This window comes from Cynocephalus volans, chromosome 2 (assembly GCF_027409185.1).
Source record: "Cynocephalus volans isolate mCynVol1 chromosome 2, mCynVol1.pri, whole genome shotgun sequence".
NCBI lineage: Eukaryota > Metazoa > Chordata > Mammalia > Dermoptera > Cynocephalidae > Cynocephalus > Cynocephalus volans.
Genome location: NC_084461.1, coordinates 149,420,449 through 149,446,466, shown reverse-complemented (window position 1 = coordinate 149,446,466; position 26,018 = coordinate 149,420,449). Strand labels below are relative to the sequence as shown.

General features: G+C 47.1%; 1 protein-coding gene across 1 annotated transcript in view; it reads right to left on the bottom strand.

Annotated features, from left to right (window-relative positions):
- WWC1 (WW and C2 domain containing 1) overlaps positions 1–26,018 on the bottom strand; it is a 151,201-nt gene that overhangs the window by 16,280 nt on the left and 108,903 nt on the right. Inside the window, exons 9-17 of the mRNA XM_063086920.1 lie at positions 25,585–25,827; positions 18,765–18,854; positions 17,409–17,944; positions 14,157–14,265; positions 13,619–13,699; positions 12,848–12,934; positions 11,455–11,647; positions 5,817–5,969; positions 2,901–2,992 (exon numbers count right to left, since the gene is read on the bottom strand). Coding sequence (XP_062942990.1) covers positions 2,901–2,992; positions 5,817–5,969; positions 11,455–11,647; positions 12,848–12,934; positions 13,619–13,699; positions 14,157–14,265; positions 17,409–17,944; positions 18,765–18,854; positions 25,585–25,827 — 1,584 coding nt within the window. The remainder of the gene's footprint in view (positions 1–2,900; positions 2,993–5,816; positions 5,970–11,454; positions 11,648–12,847; positions 12,935–13,618; positions 13,700–14,156; positions 14,266–17,408; positions 17,945–18,764; positions 18,855–25,584; positions 25,828–26,018) is intronic.

The following is a 26,018-nucleotide window of genomic DNA, read 5'->3' as shown; positions in this document are numbered from 1 at the left end:
GAGTAACAATGGCATACTGGGCTTTGGATGCTGAGGAAGGGTATAAATTAGAACAGAAGGCCAGTCTTTTTGGAGACCTCCGCCCAGAGTCTTGGGGGAGGGGCTGCAGATGGATTTACCCCACTATAGCAGCTGAGCCCCCAGTCCTCTTTGTAAGTCAGCCTCTGGGGAAGTTTGAATGGCAAGGGGTGGGGAGAGAGGGGGACACAAAGGAAAAAAGAACAGAAGGCGGTTGCTAGGAGACGGCTTGAAAAGTCTCAACACAGGCTAGGAATTTGGAGGAAACCACTGATCTTGTGCCAGGGTTTTGGGAGACAGGTCCTGGGCCTATTTCTGGCATCAGACCTTTGCCTGTGTGAGCCATAGCCCAGTACAGCTCAGCAGTATGCCAGAGAGGAGGAGAGAGAAAGAAAGAAAAGGTGTGAAAGAAAGAGGGGGAGAAAGAGAGAAGGAGAAATTGAGACAATTTAGAGAAAACCCTAAAACAAAGGAACATACAATAACTGTAGGAACGTTGCCATGCTCGTTATCACATGGAAAAATAGCAAAGGAGAAGACCAAGACAGGGATCAGCAAACTATAGGCTGTGGGCCATAACCAGTCTGCTGCTTTTTTTTGGACAGGCCAAGCTATGAATGGTTCTCATATTTTTAAATGGCTGGAAAAAGTCAAAAGGGGAATGATATTTCACGACAGGTGCAAATTATATGAAATGCAAATGTCAGTGTCTATAAATGAAGTTTCACTGGAACACAGGGTCGTTTGCTTACATATTGTCTGTGGCTACTTTCACATGACAACAGCAGAGTTGAGTAGATGCAACAGAATCCATACGGCCCACAAAGCAACACTATTTACCACTAGGTCCCTTCCAATATTTGTCATCGGGCCCCTTATCATCGTTTGCTGACCCTTGAAGTAAAAGATATCAAGGGAGGGCTACTTCTGAGACCAAATATATAATTTGGGGCTATAATAAAATAACAATACAGAATGCTTCCTTTGCATCAGGGTCTGTGTTAAGTGCTTATCACACATAATTTTGTTGAATCTGCAAAATACCCCACGACAGTGACTATTTTTAAAATCTATTTCACCGATGAGAAAATGGAAGTTAATAGCCATGGTTCTCAGCCCAGGCTCACATTTGAATTACCCAGGGAGCCTTTAAAACTTACTGATGCTCAGGCCCCAGACCTAATCCCACAGGAAGCTGGCTGAGCTAGTCTCTGAATCCATATGTCTGAAATCAAAGCACACGCACTTAAGACCAACCTATACTTCCTTCCAAATGGCAAGATGCATAGGCTGTAGTCATTTCCTAGGTGGGATTTATCCTCTTCCTTTCCAGCTAGTAGTTAGCATTGCTGCTTCTCTTTTTCCTAATAATAATTCCTGCCATTTATTGAGTGTCTACTATGTGCTTTGCACTTTAGCTTCATGAGTGGCTTTTCCTTAAGTTTTTTCCAGCAAATCTATTCAGTCAGTGTTATTTCCCCAGTTTTCAGTTGAAGCTCAGACAAGGTTAAAGTGACTTGCCTACCAGTGGTTGCCCTTGTTGGGGAAGACAGTGATGGGAAGGAAAGAGATGTAGCTTCCATAGTTCTGGTAACACTCTGCTTCTTGATTCAGGCATCAATTACATGGTTTAGTTTGGTTTCTGAAGATTCATTGAGCTGTACACTTAGGTGAACTTTTCTGTATGTGTATTATACTACAATAAAACGTTAAAAAAAATGTTTTGACTAAATTTACACAAAAAATGATGAAACTGGAATTCGAACTTTAATCCATTCCATTGTTTCTTAAAGTGTGTGGTGAGACCTTTCTGCCCGTATACAAGGAAATAAACAGCATTCAGACAGTCTGAATACACAAAGGAGAAAGTCTTTTTTGGCAGTAGCATGTTTTTATAGAATGTCTTCAATATAGCTGAAACACATGCTAACCTTCCTTTTTAATAACAGGACAGAAGACCTCAGGCTTAGCAAGCAATATATCTAGCTAGAACTTTAATAATATTGTTTTATTTTCATTACATTGGATTTTCCAGTTACCTTCTGAGGCAGACTTGGCTCATGGGCTACCTGATACCCATTGCCACTTTTTTCCTTAATAACAGAAACTTGGTTTTTGTACCTAACTAACAAACCTCATTTCCTGGTCTCCCTTGCAGTTAGGAGGGCCAAGTGGCTAAGCTTGGCCAATGAAAAGTAAGCAGAAGTTGCTGTGTGAAACTTTCAGGAATGCTGCATGGTTAAAGGTGCACAGGCACATTCTTTTGTCTTCTCTCCTGATAGATGCCTGCCTGATGGCTGGTGATCCAGCAGCCCTCTTGGGCTATAAAGCAGCCTCAATAACAGAGATCACATAGTAAAGACAGCAAAGCAGAGAAGAGGAGCCTGGTTCCCAGTAACACCATGGACCTGACAGAACTTGATTCCCTGGATTGCTTCCTCTCATTCTTCTTTTTAAGTCATAAGGAAATTATCTTCTATCTTATTTATGCCTAATATTTCTGCTCTTTATTCCTAGCAGTCAAATCTAGTTCCTGAGGACTCTTTAATTTATGGCAAACTATACAAATTGTCCATTTATAAAGTTTCTTTAAAATTATTTTTTAACCAAAATAAATGTCAGTGCATTAAGACAAAAAATAACATTAGGTGTGAACTAGCATGGGTGATTCATGGAACATAAAATGACAAATTGGGAAGGGATTTTGGGAACCTCTGTCCTAGGCTGTATTGCCTTGTTGCCTACAGAGAACTCATGAGGAAAGAGGTTCTCAGCTTTCCCAGGGGAACCTTTCTCCTGGTTGCCCTGGTATTTGGGGATCTCATCCCTGGTCCCGGTCCGAGCCAGCTCAGCTCATGAGGCCCAAGGGAGTGCTCGCTTACCAGCTGTCTTCCAGCACCTGTGTGCTACTCCTTCCTTCCTGCCTCTTCTCCAGCTCCACTGCTGTCTGTTCCAACAGAGCAGACACAGCGTCCTGCAGAGACAAAGGCTGCCGGGTCAGAGGGCTCACCATGGGCACCACCCTACCTGTCAGGAATCAGAGCATCTCAGAGCTGTGACCCTCTCAGTAAACTGAGGGTAAAACCGAAGACTAGAGTGGTTGTGTGTCTTGTCCAAGGTCACATATAAATTGGAAATAAAGTCCTTAGCTCCTCTAACTGGCAGTTCTCCAGAGAATAACCCATGCAAGTGTGGACCTACTCAGCAGAGTTTTGGAAGACACCCAGGTTAGCAGTTAAGGGAGACAGAATTGTTCATCTCTGACTGTAAGGAGATCATAGCGTCATCAGGCAGACCAACACATGAACCATCGATGACAAAACAAAGTGATAAGGACTAGGAGAGAGAAAAATATCAGATATTTGGCAACAAAGGAGCAGTGACAAAGCTTGGGGGGTTGCATTCAGGGAGGGCTTACTGGAAGAACACCTATACTGAAAGGTGTTGCTACAGTTTGAATGTGTACCCCACATTTCATGTGCTGGAAACTTAATCCCCAAATACATAAATTGATTGGAGTTGGGGCCTTTGGGAGGCAATTAGGATTAGATAAGGTCATCAGGGTGGGGCCCTCATGATGGAACTGGTGGCTTTATAAGAAAAGGAAGACAGACCTGAGCTGACACGCACACTCTTACCCTTTAGACATGTTATGCCCTCTGCCACATTATGCTGCAGCAAGAAGGCCCTCACCAGATGCTGGCACCACACCCTCAGACTTCCCAGCCTCCAGATCTATGAGCTAAAAAAACTTCTACTGTTTTTGAAAATTACCAAGGAAGTGGTATTCTGTTCTAGCAATAAAAAATGGACTAAGACTGGTATCTACAGCGAGGAAGCCTGCATGACTTAATGAAATTATTTAACCTCTCTTAGACTCAGTTTTCCTCTAATAACTACTACAAAGAGTTGTTATGAAGATTGATTGAGAGTATATAAAGTATGCAGGAAGGCCCTGATGGAGTTTGGATATGTTGTCCCCTCCAAAACTCATGTGGAAATTTGATCTCCAATATGGCAGTGTTGGAAACTGATTGAGTCATGGGGGCGGATCCCTCATGAATGGATTAATGCTCTCCCTGGGGGAGGGGGGATTAATGAGTGAGTTCTCGCTCTATTAGTTCCCACGAGAGCTCGTTGCTTAAAAAGACCCTGGCACGTCCTCTCTCTCTCTTGCTTCCTCTCACCATGTGATTTGCTTGTACCCACAGGCTGCCTGCCACTTTCCACCATGAGTAGAAGCAGTCTGTGGCCCGTGCCAGATGCGGCTGTCCCAGAATCATAAGCCAAGTAAACCTCTTTTCCTTATAAATTACCCAGTCTCAGGTATTTCTGTTATAGCAACACAAAACGGACTAAAACAGGTCCCCAGCACATAATTGGCACCCAGTAAATAGCAGCTAATACTAGAGCAAAAACTCGATCCTGTAGTTTTCTGAGCACGTGGTTAATGTACAATTACTCTTGGTAGTGTGGGCCAGAGCCTAGATAATCCCTGAAATTTTCTTTTGAGGAAGGAAGAAGGGAACTAAAGTCAACCCAAGACCTGGTATATGCCAGGTACTATGACGGACTGCTTATGTGTATCATCTTATTTAATCTTCACAACCATCCTAATAGGTAGGAATTATTATTACTCCCTTGAGAAACCGAAGTGAGGAAACTAGCATGGCTAGGGTTGATGTTATTTACCCAAGACCACACTCTAAAAAGGAGAGGAGTTTGGTTCAAGACCTTTGCCAGCTCACTGTCTCCTTTTTGGAGTGGGAGAGACCTAGCTTTATTCCTTATTAGATGTATGTCTTCATGTAATTTGTATTATGTGCAGCCTTGGTAAACTGCACATAATAAACAGGACAGTGTATGACACAAAAAAGTGCAGAAAATATGTTGATGAAAAAGAAGAGGAGGGGGGGAAGAGGAATAAGAAAGAGGAGGAGGAGGAGAAAGAGAAAAAGAAAATAGACTTAATCTTTACCCTTACCTTTAAGCAAGTACTGATAGAGGGAAGAAGCACTACAGAGAATCACAAGACAATCTGAATCCCAGACACTCTCTATTTGGCTCTTTGATGTGGTCACCTCATTAACTGAGTCCTGGCAGGTCTATTTGGCCAGAGGTATGGCCTTTCTAAATGCAGGAAACAGTGTAAGGATATTTTAATGGTTAAAGTATACTGCACTAAAATGAAAATAGTACATATTTTCTAACCCAAAATAGGCAAATGTACGATTTTCAAGTAACTCAAAGTAATAACAAAACAGTTACCATTTATTAAGCCCTTACCAAGTGCTCTTTGCATGTATTTCTTTAAAGCTTTGTAACAACCTTTTATGGCTCATATTAGGCAAGAAAAAATGGAGGTTTCTGACTCTCGTCACCCAACTAAGAAATACTCAGTCTTCTGACCATACTTCCCATGACTTACCACTGCCTCTTATGTAAAGCTTCCACTATGAACCTTGCACACAGCAGGGTCTCAAAGGTTAATTTCTTACCTCCCACCGTTTTCTCCTCCCTCCTCCACTTCATTTTTTAAAAATTGTGAATTAAGGTTTTCATCATCAGGTAAAGCAAAGTACAGAAAGAGGAAGCACAGTGCAGAAGGGAGTGAGCTGCAGGAGAGCTACCTGCCCCCAGCAGAGACCTCTCCTTCCCCACCCTCTTCCCCTACCCCCATCCACTCCACTTCCTCCACCTCTCAGACCCAACTGTCCTACTTCTGGGAGAGGGTTTCCCTTCCATCCACCCAGGTGCTGCATGTGAGGGACAAGAGCACACACCTGGTCCCAACTCACCGTGTTTTCAGGTCCTTGGGTGGGGCCTGTGGCTCCCACTGGCTTGGACTCCCTGCTCTGTTTCTCCAAGTATTTGTAGCTTAGGAGGTTGTACCAGCGAGTTGACCTCTCCCCGGACTGGCAGACCTCAGCCAGGCTGATCTGGGCGCCTCCCTGTTTGGGATGGAAAAAAGGAGAGTGTAAGTAGAGGGTGACAAGGTGTTCTGAGAATTTGGCTTCTAGGACAGTATGGAAAACACCGCTCAAGGTGAGATGGAGGCTTCCTGGGAGGAAGAAAGGGCTAGTTGTTAACATTTCCTATAACTCATTCATTCACTTATTCATTCATTGGTTTAACCGTTCACCAAATCTTTACTGAGCTCCTATCCTATGATGTTTTTCTTTTTTTGTTTGATAAAAGACACCTCACATAAAATTTACCATCATCACCACTTTTAAGTATACTGTTCAGTAATGTTAAGTATATTCACATTTGTAAAACAGATCTCCAGAACTTTTCCACCTTGCAAATCTGAAACTCTATAGTTAAACAACTCCCTCTTTCCCCTCCCCACAGCCCCTAGTAACCACCATTCTACTTTGTTTCTATGAATTTTACTATTTTAAATACCTCATATAAGTGGAGTCATATAGTATTTGTCTTTTTGCAACTGGATTATTTCTCTTAACAGTGTCCTCAAGATCCATCTGCATTATAGCATGTATCAGAATTTCCTTCCTTTTTAAGGCTGAATAATATTCCATTGTACATATATACCACATTTTGCTTATCCATTCATTCCTCAATGGACATCTGGGTTACTTCTACCTCTTTGCTATTGTGAATAGTGCTGCTGTGAACATGGTTGTGCAAATCTCTCTTTGAGATCCTGCTTTCTTTTGGATATATACCCAGAAGCTGGATGATATGGTAGTTTGTATTTTTAATTTTTTGAAGAACCTCCATTCACCACTTTGTACCCACCGACAATGCACAAGAGTTCTGATTTCTCCATATCTTCACCAACACTTGTTATTTTCTGTGTTTGATAGCCACCACCCTAATGGGTGTGATGTGGTATCTCACTGTGGTTTTTTTGGTTTTTTGTTTGTTTGTTTTGCATTTCTCTGATGATTAGTGATGTTGAGTATCTTTTCATATGCACATTGGCCATTTGTATATCATCTTTGGAGAAATGCCTATCCAAGTCTTTTGCCCATTTTTAAATTGGGTTGATTTTTTTGTTGTTTCATATCCATACCATGTTAATCATATTGAGCACTGGGTTCTGTATTAGGTGCTAAGGATAATGACGATCCCCACATGGTCCCACTTTCTAGGAGCTAACAACCTCCCAAGGAACTTGGACACTGATGTAATTAATTACAGGTGAGGTGAAAACCACATATCATCTGTCCCCTACCAAATTTGCAAAGATCTAAAAAACTGACAACACACGCTGTTGGTGAGGCTATAGAAAATGGGCACTCTCTTACCTTTCTGATGAGAATGTAAAATGACAGAAACACTATGGAAGGAATTTAGCAATATCTAGCAAAAATACAGATTCATTTTGGGCCGAGCCCGTGGCGCACTCGGGAGAGTGTGGCGCTGGGAGCGCAGCGACGCTCCCGCCGCAGGTTCGGATCCTATATAGGACTGGCCAGTGCACTCACTGGCTGAGTGCCGATCACGAAAAAGACAAAAAAAAAAAAAAAAAAAATACAGATTCATTTTACCCTTTTGACCCAGATTAGGGAGGAGCAGAGAGGCCCAAGCTGGAGCCATACACTTGGGATAGTGTTTGTAGCTGGGGGATAGGGTGAGATCACCAAGGAAGTGACTAGAAAAGGGGAGGAGCAGGCACTGAGCCCTGGCATCTTCTGACATACAGAGGTCAGGGAAATGAGGATGAATCAGCAAAGGAGACAGAGAGAAGTCAGTGATGTGGGAAGAACACCAGGACCGCGAGTGTCGGGGAAGCCATGCAAGTGCCAAGGATGTCAAGGAAGATGGATTGAGTGGTTGTGCCAAGCGCAGGTGACAGGTGGAGAAAGGGGAGGATGGAGAACTGGCCCTTGGATCTGGACGCCAGGAGGTCACTGATGACTGTGATGAGCACATTTTACGTACAGTGAAGAGGGAAAAAGCCTACTTGGACTGGGCTACAGAGGGGATGTGAACACCTCTTTCGAGTTTTGCTATAAAGAACAGGTAAGAACAATGTGGTAGCTGGTGGGGGAAATGGAGTGAAAACAAAGTTTTAGTTTTGTTTTAAGCATGGGAGAAATAACAGCATGTTAGTATATTGACAGGGCAGATCCAGTTGAGTAGGAAAAATAGAAGAAAGAGCACTGGGCAGTGATGTTCTTGAAAGGGGACGGAGGGGCTGGCCTCAGACAGGAGTGCCCAAAGGCCCATCCTCAGAACCTGCAGAAACAGCAAAACCGACGAGAACAGCTAGGTATGGCACGGCAGAGGTGGGAGCACTCTTCGGATTTCTCCAGTCTCTCCCTGAGAGGGAAGAAGTATGAATTAGCCATTGCGATGAGTGGGAGGGTAAATGGTACAGGGAGACAAAGGATAATTGAGGGCAGCATTCGGCGGACACGGGAGGTCAGTGATCACAATTTCCACAAATTGTACTGCATGGTGGTGTGTGTGTTTTCCCAGTTGCACAGGAGGCTAGGCGAAGGCTGAGTTCACTTGGGATATAAGCAGGACCTGGGAAAAGGGGATTCCCTGTCAGAACCTGAGCCATGTGGCACTGAGCTTAGCAGTTGAGTAGTGGGCAACGAGGCCCACTGCAATCCCATGCTTGGTGGAACTGTTGCCTGTGGTACTGGGGAAGACAGGCCACATATAATCCAGGTAGGGTGACATGAGAAACACTAACAGTAACCCCCCAAGAGGTAGCATAGTGCAATGGCTACACATAAGGAAGCTGGAGTCTGTGTTCAAATCCAGGCTTCTCCATCTACTGCCTGGAGGACCTGGGCAGATCCCTTAAACGTAAAATTTGAGTCATCCCAGTACTTCTCCCCAGGGTTGTCCTGAGGAGTAAGTGACATATTGCATGCACAGTTCTTAGCCCACTAGCAGACACAGAGACACTGCTCTGTACAGGTCTTGTTGTTGCTTGGCTGATTAAACGGCTTAAAACAGTCTGGGGATTCCACAAACCCGGCAATGCAGGGAGACTCTGTATGGGAGCTGACAAGCCCTTTCTCCTCCTGTCTCACTTCCTCTCCTTCTCCAGCCACCAAAACACTACAGCCTGACACTGCACGTCCCCATCACAGATGGGATAGGACGTTTCCCATTGGCCACAGATGGAGGCAAGCTACAGTGAGATGAACGCTTTGGCTGCTACCATGGCAACCAGCAATGGCCAGACTTCAATTAGGAGAAGGAATAAAAGGCATCCAATTAGAAGAAAATAGGATCAAGTCACTTCTTGTTTAGGAATGCCCTGGGCTGAGGAGCCGCTTCACTGGAGGAGGCTGGGTTTGGAAAAGCTTTCTGCTCTGTCGTTCAACATCCACCATGCTTGCCAAACCCTCAGGTCACCAACCCCACCTGTGGGATCCAGCAAAGGGACAACACAGAGGGGCTGACTGACGTGTGTGGGCTTCAGAGATGGACCCACTTGGGTTCGAATATGGCTTCTGCCACTTTCTGCCATGTGGCCTTAAGAAAGTCCTTTCACTTGTCTGTGCCTCAGTTTCCTCACTGGTATGTAGTACCTATTTTATAAGATTGGAGTGAGGATTAATAGAGATGATGCCTATAAAGAGCTTAGCTGAGTGCCTGCCACATAAATTGTATCCTACGGACATTAGCTATTACGTTATTGTCAACAGTGACAACTACGTAAATGGCAGTGATGTTATGTGCACCAGCTACGGAGGAAAGAGATGGGAATTGATAGCCAGTGAGCACTTAGCGCGTGCAGGCACTTCGTTGCTCTACATCCTTGCTACACAAAGTGTGGTCCTCAGACCAGCAGCATTGGCATCATCTGGGAGCTTGTTAGAAATGCAGAATCTCAGGCCCTGCCCCAGACTTGCTGAATCAGAATCTGCATTTTAACTGGAGCTTCAGGTAACTTTGTGTGTGTGTGTGTGTGTGTGTGTGTGTGTGTGTGTGTGTGTGTGTGTGTGTGTGTGTGTGTGTGTGTGTGTGTGTGTGTGTGTGTGTGTGTGTGTGTGTTCAAATCTGAGAAACACTGCTTTAGCACCTAATTTAATCCTAAGAGGACCACCTGAAGATGCAGGATTTTATAGATAAGGAACTGAGAGTAACGATTAAAGATTTTTAGATGACAAGACTGGGAAGGGCAAGCCAGGTGACTCAGCCTCTGACCTGATATTCCAGGGATGTGGCCTCACAGTACATGTCAGAGAAGAGTTTTATAGCACAAGCAGATCCAGGCAAGGATGGAGAGCAATAAGGTTCCCCACTCTGGACAAAGGTCTATGGTTCACATCAGGAAAAAGGAGACCAGCCCACGGAGGAGAAGGGACTGCCCCTTCCCAGCTTCCAGACATGTTTGCAGGGAGAGGCTCAGAGAAGCGCCCACCTCCCTTTTCTCTCCTTTGCATGAGCTCCATGTTTCCCTCTGTCACGTCCATTTTAACCATTCAGCTCTCATCATAATAAGTTCATGCATCAGCCATCAAAGGTGGCTCCTTGACTATTTGGTTCCCCACTAGATCCACAGCACCCAACACAGGGGTGGGCATATAACGGGCTCCCAATGAAGATTTGAGAGAGTGGATCTCCCTTCTAGGTGTAATGCCCACATCTGGGCTCCTTGTGCCCACTATTGAGTTATCATCAAATACTCTTACATCTGAACAGTATAAAGATTAACAAAGCCCTTTACTTCTCTTAATTCATTTGTATATCACAAGCCCGAGTTAGCTATAAATTTCCTTTTTATAAATGAGAAAGGTGAACAACATTTGTCTGCACTTGGGTCTGCCTGTTTCTAAGGGTGTGGCTTCCTTGGGACACAAATGTCCCAAGACCTACTTCATCTCCAATCCTGACTCCTGCCAATGCAGTGGGGAGGAGGAAGTGAGAGGAGCTCTTTCCAGGGAGGGGACTAGAAAGGCCCCATTCAACGAGAACCTACGGTGTGTCAGACACTTGGGTAGGTGTTTTACATGCACTACCTCATTTAGTCTTTAAAACCACTCTTCTAGTGGGCATGAGGGAGGCATTGTCATTTGCATATTATGGATGAGAAAAGAGAGCAACAGAGATTTCAGTAATTTGCCCAAGGTCACCCAGCTACATAGCAAGTGGTAAAGGTGGGATGTGAATGCCTGTCTGTTCTCATTATTTTGTGCTTCTTGTTTAATCTCTAATGCTGTACAGTGAAGCTGTGGTATATGGCTAGAATATTCTAGGTTCTGGCAGTTTAAAATGCACTTTCAGGTCTATTACTCTTCCTTTCATGAAAAGATCTCCCCCACCATCCCCAGTAAGTCTGAGAATGCTATTCACCTGTGGAAGTATCTCTGCCTAGAACCCAAGATGAGCTTGACCAATAACACAATGTGTCTCCTTCAAGCCTTCTCCCCAAAGCTCAGGGTGGACAAATCCCCAGGAGGACAGAAAGCCAGACGAACAGACAGACACGGCCCTCACCAGGCACTCCTCCAGATGGCTCTTGTCGGTGGTACAGACATCGATTCTTAAGGTCTTCTGGTGAAGGGCTGGATAGGACATGGATACCCAGAATACTTCATTGAACACGAGGGTATCTGAGGCATCTAGAGGCCGGGTCCGGAATAGGCAGGTGACGCTTTCAGAACAAGGAAGGATAGCCACACGAATGTTCCTAGAGAGAGGCAGAACCACAGGAGGGCTTGGGTCAGCCCAGTTCTGGGGCTAATGTGTTGGACTAAATAGCTGCTGAAACCCCAAGGAAACAACAGTAAAGGAGAGTTTGCAAAATTTCTCAAGTCATTATGCAGGTATTTGTGAAGAATGCAGAAAGGGCCTGTAAGGACAACACATTGCTCTCCTTTCCCCTGAATCCCCAAATCCTTAGAATCTCAAAGCATGTGCCTGAGGCCATCAGTGTGCAATGTCAGCGTGCAGAAGGATCAGCAGTAGCGCTGAGGTATCCAGAGAATCAAGCCCCTCATACACTGGAAGGCAAAATGCTACAACCCCTGTGGAGGAGAATTTGACAATTCTAACTAAACTACAGGTGCATTTAGCCCCTTTGACCCAGACCCATCACTCCTAGGCACTATCCCACAGACACCCTGCACAAGTACCAATGAGATATGGAGGTTATTCATCCTGGCCCTGCTTGGGCAGAAGACTGAAAACAACCCAAGTGTCCAATATTATCTTTGGAGTCTGCCTTCCTGTCTTCTTTCCTTCTTCCCACATGTCCCACCCCATATGCTGGCTGGGTGCAGACCATAGAAGTATAAGCTCCTGTTGCTGCTCTCAAGATTTTATGGTCTAGTTACAGGATAAAGCATGTAGGCAGATGAATATAATAAAACATAAACCCAGGCTACAATGGGAAAGCCAACATGTGGACAGTGCAGGTATCTGCCATCCTGTCACCTCAAGGTGACCCCTAGTCACGCCCTTCCAAGAGAAGCATGGTGACTGGCCGGGACTCTTGAAAATGGAAGAGCTGTCTCTTTTTGCATAGAATATTTGAGCTTAGAGAAGATAAAATGAAATGTGACTATCCTTCTTCCTGAGGCTCAAAGTCCAGGAGGGCAGGGTCCGTGAAGGATCTGCTCACTACACCATTCTTTGAGCTGGCACATGGTAGGTACTCAGGACGTACTAGCAAAGGAATCAGAACCGTCTAGAGCACTTCTCTCTATAGTTGGTGAGCTTGCCATTGTGCCTGCATCCACAGGAATAGTACTGACATTTTGCATCACGGTCATATGCCTCAAATACCCACAGTGAGTTTACAGATGGAGCAGGACAGAGCAGTACGGTGTTCCCTGGGATGACCGCAGAGGGTAAGAGGGCAATGTACACCATCCAGCTACATACTCACACTTTCTGGTCTTGTCGCAGCAACAGAGCAGAAAGGTTATTCAGCTGGATGACTAATATTGCAAATTGCTTATTCTTTTCATCATACCTGAAATGAAAAGGGGCATATGGAGCACCCATTAATAACACATTTATTTCTCTCTGTCTCTGTTAATAATCACAAGACACACTGTTGGCTGCTCTAGGGATTGTCGTGGGTTGGAAAGCACAGGACCAGTGCTTTGCTGCCATGTAGGGATGTAGGTCCAGAGCTGCCGGTTGTCTGGATTTTTAAAGAGAAGCCAGAAATTTTTTGTGTGCAATTTCCTGATATTGAAATGTTGGCCATGAGTTCCTATTAAAAAAAATATTGAGGTCATCCCCCAGCAGGAAAAAGCAACAACAAAAGTATATCGACCAAATCTGGGCCGCAGCCCCCAGTGGACAACTTGGGTCTAGATCGTTGAAACTCAGATGGGGATGAAAAGGCAAAGACCAACAAACACACCAAGAGGCAGGCAGTCTCGGTCCCAGTCCTGGCTCTGCCATCAGCCAGCTCAGTGAGTTGAGGCAAGTCATAAGGTCTTTCAAAACCTCATTTTTCTCATCTCTAAAATGGGGAACACAGGGGAAAGAGTTGACACCCTTCAGTTAGGACCCCACAATGGCCAGCAGGTGCTGCTGCTTCTGCCTTCCTCCCTTGGCAGCCATGAAGGTCAATACTGGTAAAATGCTGATGATGAAGGGGGCTAGCACAGATCGCTCCCTCTGTCCTCATCTTCTTGTCACTTACTTCAGGGCGACCTGAACCCGGGTTGCACCCTCTGTTTCCGATTCATCACTGTCAAACGCAGCGGCTTCTGAAACGCCTAGTCTGAAAGACAGCAGGGGAAAGGGAGTCAGGTGTCCCTGCAGAAATCTGGGAACAAAGTCATTCTGCAAGAACAGGGTTCTTTCTGGGAGGCTGTGGTTGGATCCCCCAGTTGGAAAGTTCAGGTCTGCTCTGCCTCCCTGTGGACCTCAGCTTCCCATTTGCTCCGGACCCTTCTCTTGAATGGGCTTCCTATTCTCTAGTGCTTGCTCCCCTCGCTGAACAACTTTAAATGGCTACCACAGAACCAGCACTCCCCCAGATCTGAAGCATCTCTAGCCCCAGGAGAAGCTGTGCTGTCTGCATCTTCAGCTCAGCCCCAAACAGGGCTGCCGAGGAAGTGGTGTCACCCGAAGAGCCCTCCTGGGGCCCCTCCCGCACACCTGTGGGGCAAAGCCCAGGCCATCCCACAGGCCTGCTGGGCTCTGCATTCAGAGACAGGTGGCACCCAGAGACCCACCTCTGCATAGAAGCCTCGTACACACCACTGTCCCCAGCCACCGACTCGTCCGACACTGCAGCCGAGACACAGGCCACTTTCAGGCCACACCCCTGGGCCATATTCACAGCTGGAGGTGGAGGGGCAGAAAAGGAAGGATGGTAAGGCAGGTTCAGAAACCAGGAGATTGTCTATGCAACACCCAATTTTGATCCACCCTCTGCCATAAGATGGTCCTGCCAAATTCCAACCACCTCTGAAATCTAAAGCAAGATCCTGCTTTGCTTTAAGATTGAAGGAGTTGCCTAAGATTTTGTGTTCAACATCCCAGGCTGTGGAGTCAACTGCCTGGGTTCAAATCCTGGCTCCGCCACTTATTGCTTTCTGACCTTGGGACACTGATTTAAACCCCTTTGAACTCTAGATCCTCATTTGTAAAATGGGGGTAATAATACCTACTTTATAGCGCTGTTGGGAGGGTTCCATGAGACATTATAGGGGAAGTCCTTAGTACAGCAATCAGAGCAGGGACAGTGCCATACAAAATCCATTACCACTAGCCTTACTGCTATTGTTTCCACCACTATGGTGATGCCTTCTAGATCCATCCATATATACCTGGCCAAGATACAGCCACTGAACCCTCAGGAGGAGCAAGGGAAGTATTTAAGCACCTGCTCTCCCACTCAGCCTATCCACTCCTCCTCACCCTACCCTTAACAGAGCTCCCTGAAAGTCTCTGACCTGGGGCTCATAACCGGGCACTCAGCACACGTTGCATGTTCCTTCCTTGCCCAAGTAATGAGCACCTATGGTGTGCCAAGCCCATTGCCAGGTTCAGGGCTACAAAGATGAGTAAGACAGTTTCTGCTCTCTGCACAGCAGTGAAGGCCACATTCAGATCTGCAGCCCCAAGGCCAACACTTCTGAGCACCCGTTGTGTGCCTGCACTGGGGCCAGACCAGAGAAGGATGGGGCTTGCAATGGAGGTGCACAGAGACGAGTGTAGCGGGCTGGGGAGAGGGGTAAGGAGGCAAGCCTGGGAGACTGGCCCAAGTGCTGGCGATGGAAAGCCCAGCAGCCATTGCACTCAGCATTCTCAGCCTGTGTCCCATGCCCACCCGCTGAGCCTGCAGAGACCTCCTGCCTACAGACCCACGCATCTCCACCCTCCACGAAACCACTTAAGGAGATTAATTCGTCTGCTGACTGAACAGCGGCACTAATCGCATAACCTGCTTAGCGTCTGAGCTCTGCTTGGCATTGCTGGCTGCGGGGGAGGCTTCTGGAGATGGCATGAAGGAAATGCTGTCCTGAGACCTGTGCATGCCCGTCCCATGTGCTGTCTCTGGCCCTCAAGCCCCAGAGACACTGTGGGCAAGGGGAGATAGGGAGGTGCGTCACTTCCTAGGGGTCTGAGCATCCTGACTCAGCTAAATGCCCTACCAGAGACATTTTTCTTGAGCCTCATTAGAGATGCCACCTGCACCCCTCCTCTCCAGGGAACAATTTTCTGAAGTTTGCCACCTGCTGTAGTTGGACGCTTGTTTTTATTTTTGTTTGAGAGTACTCAGCAAGACTCCCTTCCTGACGAGGTAACCCCTGGGATCTCTCAGCTTTACTTCTAAGGAAACCACTGGCACTCAGAGCCTTTAGTTAACAGGAGTGCCCATTCTCCCTCCTTGCTCCCACTGGCCCCTGCACACAAATGGATAATTCTGGGCACAGCAGCAGCGCTCCTGCTTGTTCCTAAAGCCATGAGGCTGAGATGGGTCCTGCTGCTTCTTTTTGGCCTCACAAGAAGCCAGTAAGACAAGCACTTTGCAGTCAGAGCTGAGCACATGGAGAATGTGGGTTTTGGGCAGGTGATCCTGGTGCCAGTCCTGATCCAGCCACTTCACTGCTGTGAGACTAACCTCAGACAAGTCTTTGAACCTCACTATGCCTCACTTCGTTTATCTGTAAGATGGGGATAGAAATAGCACCTACTGGACAGTCATTGTGAGACTTGAATGAGTAATATGTTTAATGGTACCTGAATCCTATACACTAGTACTCAATAAATCAGAGCTATTATTGTTGGAGGCGGGGCAGGGGGCGGCCAGCAAGCACCAGGAATGTCACGTGAATAAATACACTGAGCTGCTTCTTATCCTGGGGCAGGGAGAGCAGGGCATGAAAATAAAGGGGTTGGGCTCTGGGGTCAGAAAGACCCAGGTTCTAATCTTTGCTTCCTCTCTTGTTGGCTGGGTGACCTAATGCAAGTGACATCACCTCTCTGAACCTCTGATTCTTTAGCTGTGAAATGGCAGAATAGAAGTAACCTATTTCACCATATAAAACACAGTGCCCAACACATACTATATCCCCAATAAATGTTAACTGTTACTATTTATTATAGGGTTGCTGCTAAAGAGTTCTTCTCCTAATAAATCTTGGTTGTCACTGTCATCTATTTTGAAGAATCTCAGTCACACCGAAATGTTCACCCATGCAGAATGGGAATCAGATCAATCATTCTCTGGCTTCAGTCACATGGGTCCCTGCTGCAATTAGGATAAAATCCAAACTCCTTACCACAGCTCACTGGGCCTTACATGATCAGGACTCTGCCTAATTCTCCAGTTTTGTTGGTGACCCCCGACCTCTGACTCATGGCTTCCTCACCCCTCTTTTAGTCCCTTGCTCTGGCCTCAGAGATTTAACTATTGCTTTTCCAAAGGCTGGGTCCTTCTCACCACTCAAGCCTCTACTCAGTGTCACCTTCCTTCACAATCCGATCTGAACTGGCAGTCCCACCTCCCACCTGAAGGCTCTATCACATTCTCTGTTTTATTTTCTTCACAGTGCTTTTGTCTGGTTGCATGTTTATTGCCTGTGCCTCTATTTGAACATAAATTTCATGATTATAGGGGCCTTGTCTTCATCACCGTACCTGAGTGACTAACCCAGAGCTTGGCACATGGCATGACTGTTGCATGAATGAAAATATGAATGAATCCATGTACGTCCATTAGCATAGGACCTGACGTATAGTTTTAGTAGGTACTAAATATCTGTTCAATGAATGAGTCTACCCTTAGCACAGGACTTAGAACATACTGAGTTAATAAATTTCTAGTGATTGAATAAATAAATAAATCTGCCATCTAAAGACCTGGCACATGGAAAGCAGTCAGTAAATGCTGACCATAAATATCACTGGGGGTCCTGAGCACAAAGCCTCTCTTCCCCTCCTCCTGGATCCCATCCTCTGGATATGGTGCTCTCTACCTTGGCCCAACTGCTTGCCCTCTGTACCCGGTTCCTCTAGCCGGTATCTCTCCCGGGCACTGCTGCCAAGGCTCAGTTCGCAAAGAGTGGCACTCAGCTCCGGGTCTTCAAACTCCAGGGGGTTCAGAAAGGCATCTCCAGCCAGGAGGGGGTCAGCGATGAGAGGGGAGCAGGGGGGGGATGGGGAGGAGAGAGAGGAGCGTGGAGACAAGGAGGTCATAGACTTTGGGGTGCCAGAAAGGGAGCGCAGGGCCTGTAGGCGGCCACTTCTCTCTGCCTTCTGGGTCTTGGCCACCTCGTCCTCGTGGATGGTGGTGATGCAGCCTGAGGGCCGGAAGCCCGTGGCCCCTTCCAGGAGCAGGAACTCCACCTTGCTCTGCAGCTCTGAGTCCAGCTGCTCGAACGGGTCATAGTAGAGGTCAGTGAAGCTGGCTGAGGTGGAGGAGTCCAGGCTGGAGGCGGCCAGGGAGCCCCGGCTGGACGTGAGGGATCCGGGGCTGCTGCCTGAGGACAGGGACTGCATGCTGCTTGAGAGACTGGGGAACAGGGAGAACATGGACAGTGAAGACATACAGAGTGCAGTGGGCCACCTGGGACTTTCTGCTGAGCTCTGGAAAGCACCACAGCACTGAGAATACATGATCTCAGCAGACCCGCTTGACAGTCTCCAGGTCAGGCCATCCACCCCCACCGTACTGAAGAGAAAACAGGCACCCAGAGGTGGCCACATAACCAGAAGTGGCAGAGCTGGAATTCGAACCCAAGTTAGCTACTTTGAAAGTCCACCTTTTCCTCTACATCTATGGAGGTTTCCCAAACCTCCATTGGCCACTTTGCATTTTCATGATATTTTTCCATATTTGAATCTAGCCAAAATATTTCTTAATACCTTTATTGAATCAACTCACTTTTTTATACTTAAAACATTTATCTTCAAAGGTAACTTGATATCCTAAGTGTAATTTGAAAAGCATTATCACTTACAACAGGTAGAAGGCAACCGTTTAAAAAAAAATCTAATGAAAACAAAATGTTATTAAGCTCCAGCAGCGCACTGCTGCCTACCAAGGCTCAGGCCTGAGGCCTCCTCTCTCTGTGTTGTAAAAGTGAGTTGGTAGGTATAAGAGATGTGTCTTAAGACATACTAACACCTGACAACGGCTTTCTCCTCTGTGTCAGTCCCCTGCCCCCAGACACAACAGACCAACCCCACGTCTGCTAGACTAATCACCTGCTGTGCTTCTAAACATCCACACTCAAGCTCCAGAGGGCAAGTGAAGAATGGAGCCTGGGCTGGGCCACCTGGGGACACAGGCCATCCTCAGGGGAGCAGTCACCCCGCCGCCCACCACTCACCTTTTCAGCTGGGAGTGCAGAGTTGCTAGCTGCCGAGTGGCTTCCTCCAGTTCTCTCACCAGCTGGTTCCTCTTACTGTTTAACTTTAACCTGAAGGGAGAGAAGGTATAAAGGAGATGCCCCGGGGAATCCAGCCCTCCCCAAAAGGAAGGACGGGTATGTACTTTTATAGATGTACACACAGACCAACATACACGAGAACTTTCTGAAAGCATTTTACTCTGCTGTTTGGGGAATTACAGTCTCCACATATATTAAAAGCCTATAGTAATTGCTAGATTACTCACCTACTATACATCAGGCACTGTGCTAGGAACCATATGACATTGCCTTAATTCGGCCACACAAATGCTGTACGGTAAGAATGATTTTTACCACTTTACATACAAGGAAGTTGAAGTTCCTAAGAGTTAAATAATTTACTTAAACCTATAGAATTAGTGGCAGAATTAGGATTACACCCAACCATCCCTTCCTTCCCTCCTCAACTAATATTTACTGAGCACCTACCTCACACCAGACCCTGTCCTTGGCACTGGAGATGAAGTAGTGAGCAAAACAGAACTTGTTTATAGAGTTCACATTCTACTGGGGAGGGCAGGAGAGGGGAGAACAGATATTCAAGAAATACTCAAATATCTAATTAACAGTGTGTGACAAGGCCCATGAGGAAAAAGTAAAGAATGGGAGAAAAGGACATAAAAGGAGGGACCCAACTTGGACTGGCAGGTGAGCCTCTTGGAGCAAGTGACTTTGTGGCTGAGACTGCAGGTGCTTGCCCACACCTGCACCCTGCTCAGCCCCTGGGCCAGGCTGCACCACCTTCCCAGCCTCCCTTGTAGCTGGGTGGGCAGGGCATATGACTGAGTTCTGGACAATGGGATGGAGCCGAAGCCATGTGCATCAGGCAGAAGTGGCTGAGAGAAGAGATGGGTCTCCTCACTGTCTCTTGGAAGGACTCTTGTGGTCTCAGAAGGAACGTGCCACAGATGGCAAGAGCCTGGGTTCCTGATGGCCACATGTAAGGCTGCCTGTTAACTAGGAATACCCAATTAGACATTATATGAGCAAGAAATAAAGTACTATGTTAAGCCACAGAGATTTTGGGGGCTGTTTCTTGCAGCTGCTATATTCCCAACTAGTAGAGAAATTTAAGCCGATACAATAGACAGACAGGAGCTGGTTAGGAAAATTGCAGGAGGAGAGAATATTTCAAGCTGCGGATGGAGCAGAGACTTTTTCATTTTGAGGTCACATGGTTTCTGTGAGGAGAATGGGCAGGAGGGTGAAGACTCATTCAGGGAAGGTGGCTGCAATGGTGTTACAGACAGTGTGGACTCAGTGCTGCCAGAGGAGACAGAGAAAGTGCATGGGCTGCATGAGGTGGCAAGGCCAAGTCGGTAAATGAGGAAGACTATGAACAACTGAATGGGTCTGTAGATGGCATTTGCTGAGATGGGAAGGCTGAGGGCAAGAGAAGAGTTCTATTATGGATTGTGGATATAAACGCTGAACAGGTGTGCTGTTGGCAAGGCGGGAGACACCATCATATGGATCACCACATGAATGAGACTACCATCTGATTTGGGCTGATTTTCATCTCCCCAAAATACCTAAGTTAAAGTCTAGCCCCCAGTACCTCAGAATGTGACTGTACTTGTAGACAGGGCTTTTAAGAAGAGATAAAGGTAAAATGAAGTCATTAGGGTAGACTCTAATCCACTATGACTGGTGTACTTATAACAGGAGATTAGGACACAGGCACAGAGGGAAGACCATGTAAAGACAGAGGGAGAAGGTGGTCATCTATGAGCCAAGGAGAGAGGACTCTGAAGAAATCAGCCCTATCAACACCTTGATCTTAGGCTTATAGCTTTCAAAAATGTGAGATGATAAATTTCTGTTGCTCAAGCCATCCGACCTGTGGTGCTCTGTTATGGCCCCCCTAGCAGACTAATACACCATCTTCAGGTAAAATATAGAGGGGAAAACAAGAGAAGGCTGAGGCTATACAAAATTCCAAGGTTGAATGGACTAGCAACAGTCAGCAAAGGAGCTGGAGAGAGTGGGACCAGAGAGCTGGGAGAAGAGGCTGGTGAATGTGATGGAGTGTCATGGAACTGGGAGCAAAGATCTGCACCCAAGCATGCCTGATACTAAAGACCAATTCAGTAGCTACCTCCCTGGAGGCAAAATCCTTGTGTTCGAAGAGACCTCTGGATACAGGCCCATATCTCAGTCCCCAGCTTCTCCTGAAATTTTCCAGGGAGTAGGCTGGCCCCTGGAATGTCTATCTGGGACAGAGAAGGGGCCCCATCAAGCCTGCCTCACGACCTGGGCTGCTCTCATGTATCCACTAGATAAGCATTTCTCAGCTTGTGGCTCAGAGACCACCTGCAAGAGAAAAGGGAGAGCGCTTAATAAAATGCACATTCCTGGGTCCTGCTTGGACCTGCTGAATCAGAAAGCCTGGCAGCAGGGCCCAGGAATCTGTATTTTTATTAAGCCTCCCAGTGATTTTTAGGCACACAAGGTTTGTGAACTGCTTTGCTGATGGGAGACTGCAAAGAGGCAGAGGCTGTGTCTTGCTCACCCAGCACAATGTTCACAACGTGGACGTACTCAATGTGTGCTAAGTGGACACCTTTTCCCCCCACACGAAATGGGCAAAGTACATTTGCTCTGCTGAAATACCTGGATGTCAGCTCTCCCATGGACAGGTGTGTTCTAGCATTGGTTCCCTTCCCCTTATCCCCTTATGCCATCCTGTTTGAGAAGGGCAGACTGACCCATTGCTCCCTGGACTGGGAAATGCACCCAGAGCACAGCTAATCCAGCCAGGGCCTGAGAGAAAGGGCTCATTTTCATGGAAAAACCAAACCATGCCATCCCTCCACCAACATGCCCAGGCCTCCAACACATGCCCTGCAATGAAGACCGCAGCTAGCTCCTGATACAACTGCAGAGTGTTGAAGGATGGGCAGGGCTTGTTACTGGGTAACTGAACCTGTGAAATTACAGAAAAGACAACTGGGGCAGTGGGCAGAGTGGCCTTGGCATGGTTCTTGGCCAGCTCGATCCCTAGTGCTGCTTTTCCAGAGCCCTGCCTGGGGCTGGTGGGGGTGGGCAGCAGCCCGGCAGATGGAGCCTGTAATGAACAAAATCCTTGACTCTCAATGGAATGGATAAGGCTGTGGAATCTCTTGATGCTCCATAGAGCAAAGCCCAGACAGGACATGAGGTCTGGGGCCAAGAAGCAGCTGGAGCTCACCATTTCTACCTCATTTTCCTCTTCTCTGTGGAAGAAAAGCCACAGAGGAGTGCTCTGGGAGTAAATGCAGTCTCCGCTGGAGCCTGAGAGATTATTGAGGGAACTGGGAGTGGGCTGCCTTGACTTTCTGAGCATGGTGGGGACAGGTGCCGGCAGCAACATGCAGGTGCCGAGGCCTCCTCCCAGTGGCGTTGGGCTCAGCAGCCCAGATGGCATGTGTGTGATGCCTGGCACATGCTGGGAGGCCGAGGACACATCAAGCATGGAAGCAGGCAGAGGATCCAGAAGGTGGGGCTGGAATCCCCACAAGCTGTAGCTCAGCACCTGGAGTGCTGGTTAAAAATGCAAGAGCCTGGGATGCATCTCGAGCCTGAAGAATGGAATTGGTCTCTGGGGTGGGGCCAAGGAGCCCATGCTGTGACAAGCATCCTGTGTGACTGCACGCCAGTTCTGGGGAGCGGTGGGAAGGGTCTGTGGGAAGGCAGGGGGAAGCAGGAGCTAGGATGAGGGATACTGGGATGCCTGTAACTCTGATTGACTTGTGACTGGGGTTTGGCAGGTCCTGTGGTCTGCCTTTCCTGGACATGTCTATTCCTGTCCTCTAAGGCACTTTGAATGGGAGAGGCTGCTGTGTGAAGATGGGGAGCATAATCACCCTGTTTTGAGAGAAACAGAGACACTAAAAAATAAAGACACACATACACACACATATAAGAAATAAAGACATAGAGAAAGAGACCTAGAGAAAAGGAAAACAGAACACCACAGTCGGAGAGAGAACAAGGACAAGCAAACATGGAGCTGGAACCAAACGCTGTAGCTAAAGACAAAGCCAACAGGGTGGCTTTCTCCTTTCTCCTGCAGGAGGCTCACCGCCATCAGCACTGTCCCAACCCTTCCTGTGGGCTCCCTCCTCAGACCCCTTTTAGGGCACACATAGCTTCCATACTACTGCATATCCCCCAGAGCACTCTGCCCTCCAGGACCTCCAAGTTGCCAGCTGCAGAGGAGTGGAGATTCTGGCCTCACTGGACTTGCTGTTCCAGAGGAGCCATGGGACCTCTGAAAGATAGAGTGGAAGGTGGTGACGGAAGGCCTTTGAGTGGGCAGCAGCCTGAAGAGCCAGCATACCTCGGGGCTTCTAAGCCCAGCTCTGTCACTCGCTAACGCCGGGTGAGCCTCAATTTCCTCATGTGTAAAATGGAGATTAACCTCAGGGTTACTGGAAGGTTTAGATGAGATGCTATAGTTTACAGGGTCTGGCACATAATGGTGGCTTTCACATGTAGTATATCTTAGGAATCCCTAAGAGAACCTCTAATCCTAGTTTTAAGAAATCAAAATTTTTATAGAGAAAAGCCTTAATTCACAATCTGGTCCAATCACCTGTCATCAGACTACACAGGAATTCAGCATAATTACCCTGTTTTTTTCCCTGTGAGGCACCAAAGCCCACATTGGTCAATGACTTGCTCAAGGCCAGCAGGCAGGAAGGGTGTCTCTTTTGACCCCAGAAGGAGTAAGGCTGCCATGATTCTGTTCTCTCCAGCTGCTGGCTGCAAGGAAGATGAACAGCTGAGGGTTTCCTAGTGGCAGTTACAGAGTCTGGGAGCAAGTGAGGGGTCCAGAGGCCGGAAGATGCGTGTAGAGGCCCAGTAAGGTCTGCTCAGGCTGGCTAACCATTTATTCTTTCAACTAACACTAAAGGCACGAGGGCACATAGACACAGGCCTGTCTCCAGGGTGCACAGTCCTAGGGAAAGCAGGACAGAGTCTTAGTGCTGAAGAAGACATCTAGCAGGTGCTTCCAAGGGCTGCAAAACACCTATTACTCAAGTTCAATCTTTCTCCTTCTCCCACCTACCTGGTGGTGGTTCAGGGCTAATCAGCCATTCCTGCCAGCAGAGTATGGAGGAGAGGAAATGGATATACTTTGGACATCCCCACTGTTAGTAGTTCCGATAAAGCACTTGGTGGGGACAGCTTCCCATCAATGACCAGTCAAGAGACTCCTTGAAGCCATGAGAGGCTAGGCAGAGGCTGGTCAACTTGACCCATCCTGCACCATGCCATGTGCAAATGGGGCTTACTCAATTGCTGGGTGGTATTGCAAGCTGGGTGCCTTAGAGCTTGCAGGCTCCCTGAAAGACCCATCATGGGGTGACACAGAGAGAGCATATATAGGCACCTAGGACTCCCAGGATGCTTCGACTGGGACACAAGCATGTTTACCTGCTTTACAAACTGGGCTTCTGCCTCTGGTTTCACTGGAAAAAGGAATTCCCTTGCTTATGGGGACACACACACACACAAACACACACACACACACACACACACACACACAGTTTGAAAATCTTTAGCTTCAATTCTCAGTTCTTTAAGGGCAGGGAACCTTGCTCAATAAAGTTGGCTGCCAAAAAAAGTGAAAATAACTAGATAAGATTTAAAGGTCATGGGGCAGGGACCATGTCTTATTAATTTCTGAAGCCCCCAAGTTGCCCTGCACACATAATATGTGCAGCAAAACGTTTCCCGAATGAATGAATAAACCCCAGCTGATGGACAGAATGAATGAATGAATGTGAAGCTGGGGATTGTAGGACCTGTGAACACTGTGTCACATTCTGTGCAATGCAGGTATGGAGGCTGGTGGGAACACTTGAGGAAATAAAGGCAAGGTTTGTTATAAGGTCTAGAGAATGTGAACCAGTGGCTTTCAGGTTATATCAAGCCCACAGATGAGGCTGATTCATAGTATTTCTTAAAAATTTGGATCAGTTGCCAATATTTAAAAGTCTAAACAGTTTTCTTTTTTGAAACATGAGGACCTCTGGTGGCCTGGGGCTTGCACTCCCACTTGCTGGAGTGGGGAGAGAGCACCCACTTTTAGATAAGTGGGGTCTGTGTGCTCTGGTCTGATGCGTTCTGCCACCAGGTGGGCCTCTAGCATTTCTGTTTTCTGCTTGGCCCCATAAGCATGCCAGTTTGCAATCCCCATCTATACCACTAATTTCCAAACAGCCAATGCAACCCCTTAGCATGTGGCAAAATCAATTTAGTGGGTCATGAACAGCACGAAAAGAAATGCAGTAGAAGAGCGAAAACATCAGAAGAGCATGTATTATTTTGTGAAACTTGTGTATACTAGGTCACAATATAAAGTGTGAGTCACTGCCACAAAGTTGGACTGTTCTACATTATACAAGGGTACTTCGAAAAATTCATGGAAAAATTGAATTAAAGGATAATATGAATCCTTCCATGAACTTTTTGAAGACCCCATTGTATACAGTTATGTGACTTACTTTAGTCAAAAGACATCTCTGAAAACATGTACTCAAGCAGACTTCGGTAACGCGATTGACAGTGTAAAGTGCCAGAGTAGCTGATCTTTTCCTGATTAGGTGCTTTGGAAAGCTGTGACATCTCTAAACTGAGTGTGCTCAGAGTGGAGCCTCCAGGGTGTCCTCCTCGCCCTTTCTCCCTGCAGAGGCCTGAAGGACAGACTGGTAGTGAGGAGAGGTCCTATGCACCCCTGGCCCCAGCCCACCTCTCTGTGAGTGCCTTGCTCTGGGTGTCCCGGGCTGCTTGCAAGTCCTTCTCCAGCCGCTTCCGGGCCACCTCCAGCTGCTCCACTTCACTCTGGGTCCACTTCCGGGGACTGATGAAGCGCATCTCCTTCAGCAGCTCCTCCTTCTCATTGATGAGGATCAGTCGGTCCCTCTCAGAGTCTAGGACTCCAGGCCAGGCCTCCCTGTCGAGCTTGGCCAGCTGGATCTTCAGGTTAGCAATCCTGGGGGTCAAGAAGGTGAGCATGACTGGCGTGCCATTGGCATTGTGGCAAAGAGAAACAGACTGCATCCCCAAGGTTATAAGGTACGAGGAGCCATAACATCCTTAGAGCAACTTTTGACAGCTACCGTCTTCCTTTTGATCAGCATGTCATTTCAAGGAACATATTTTTACCTAACAAACACATGTGGG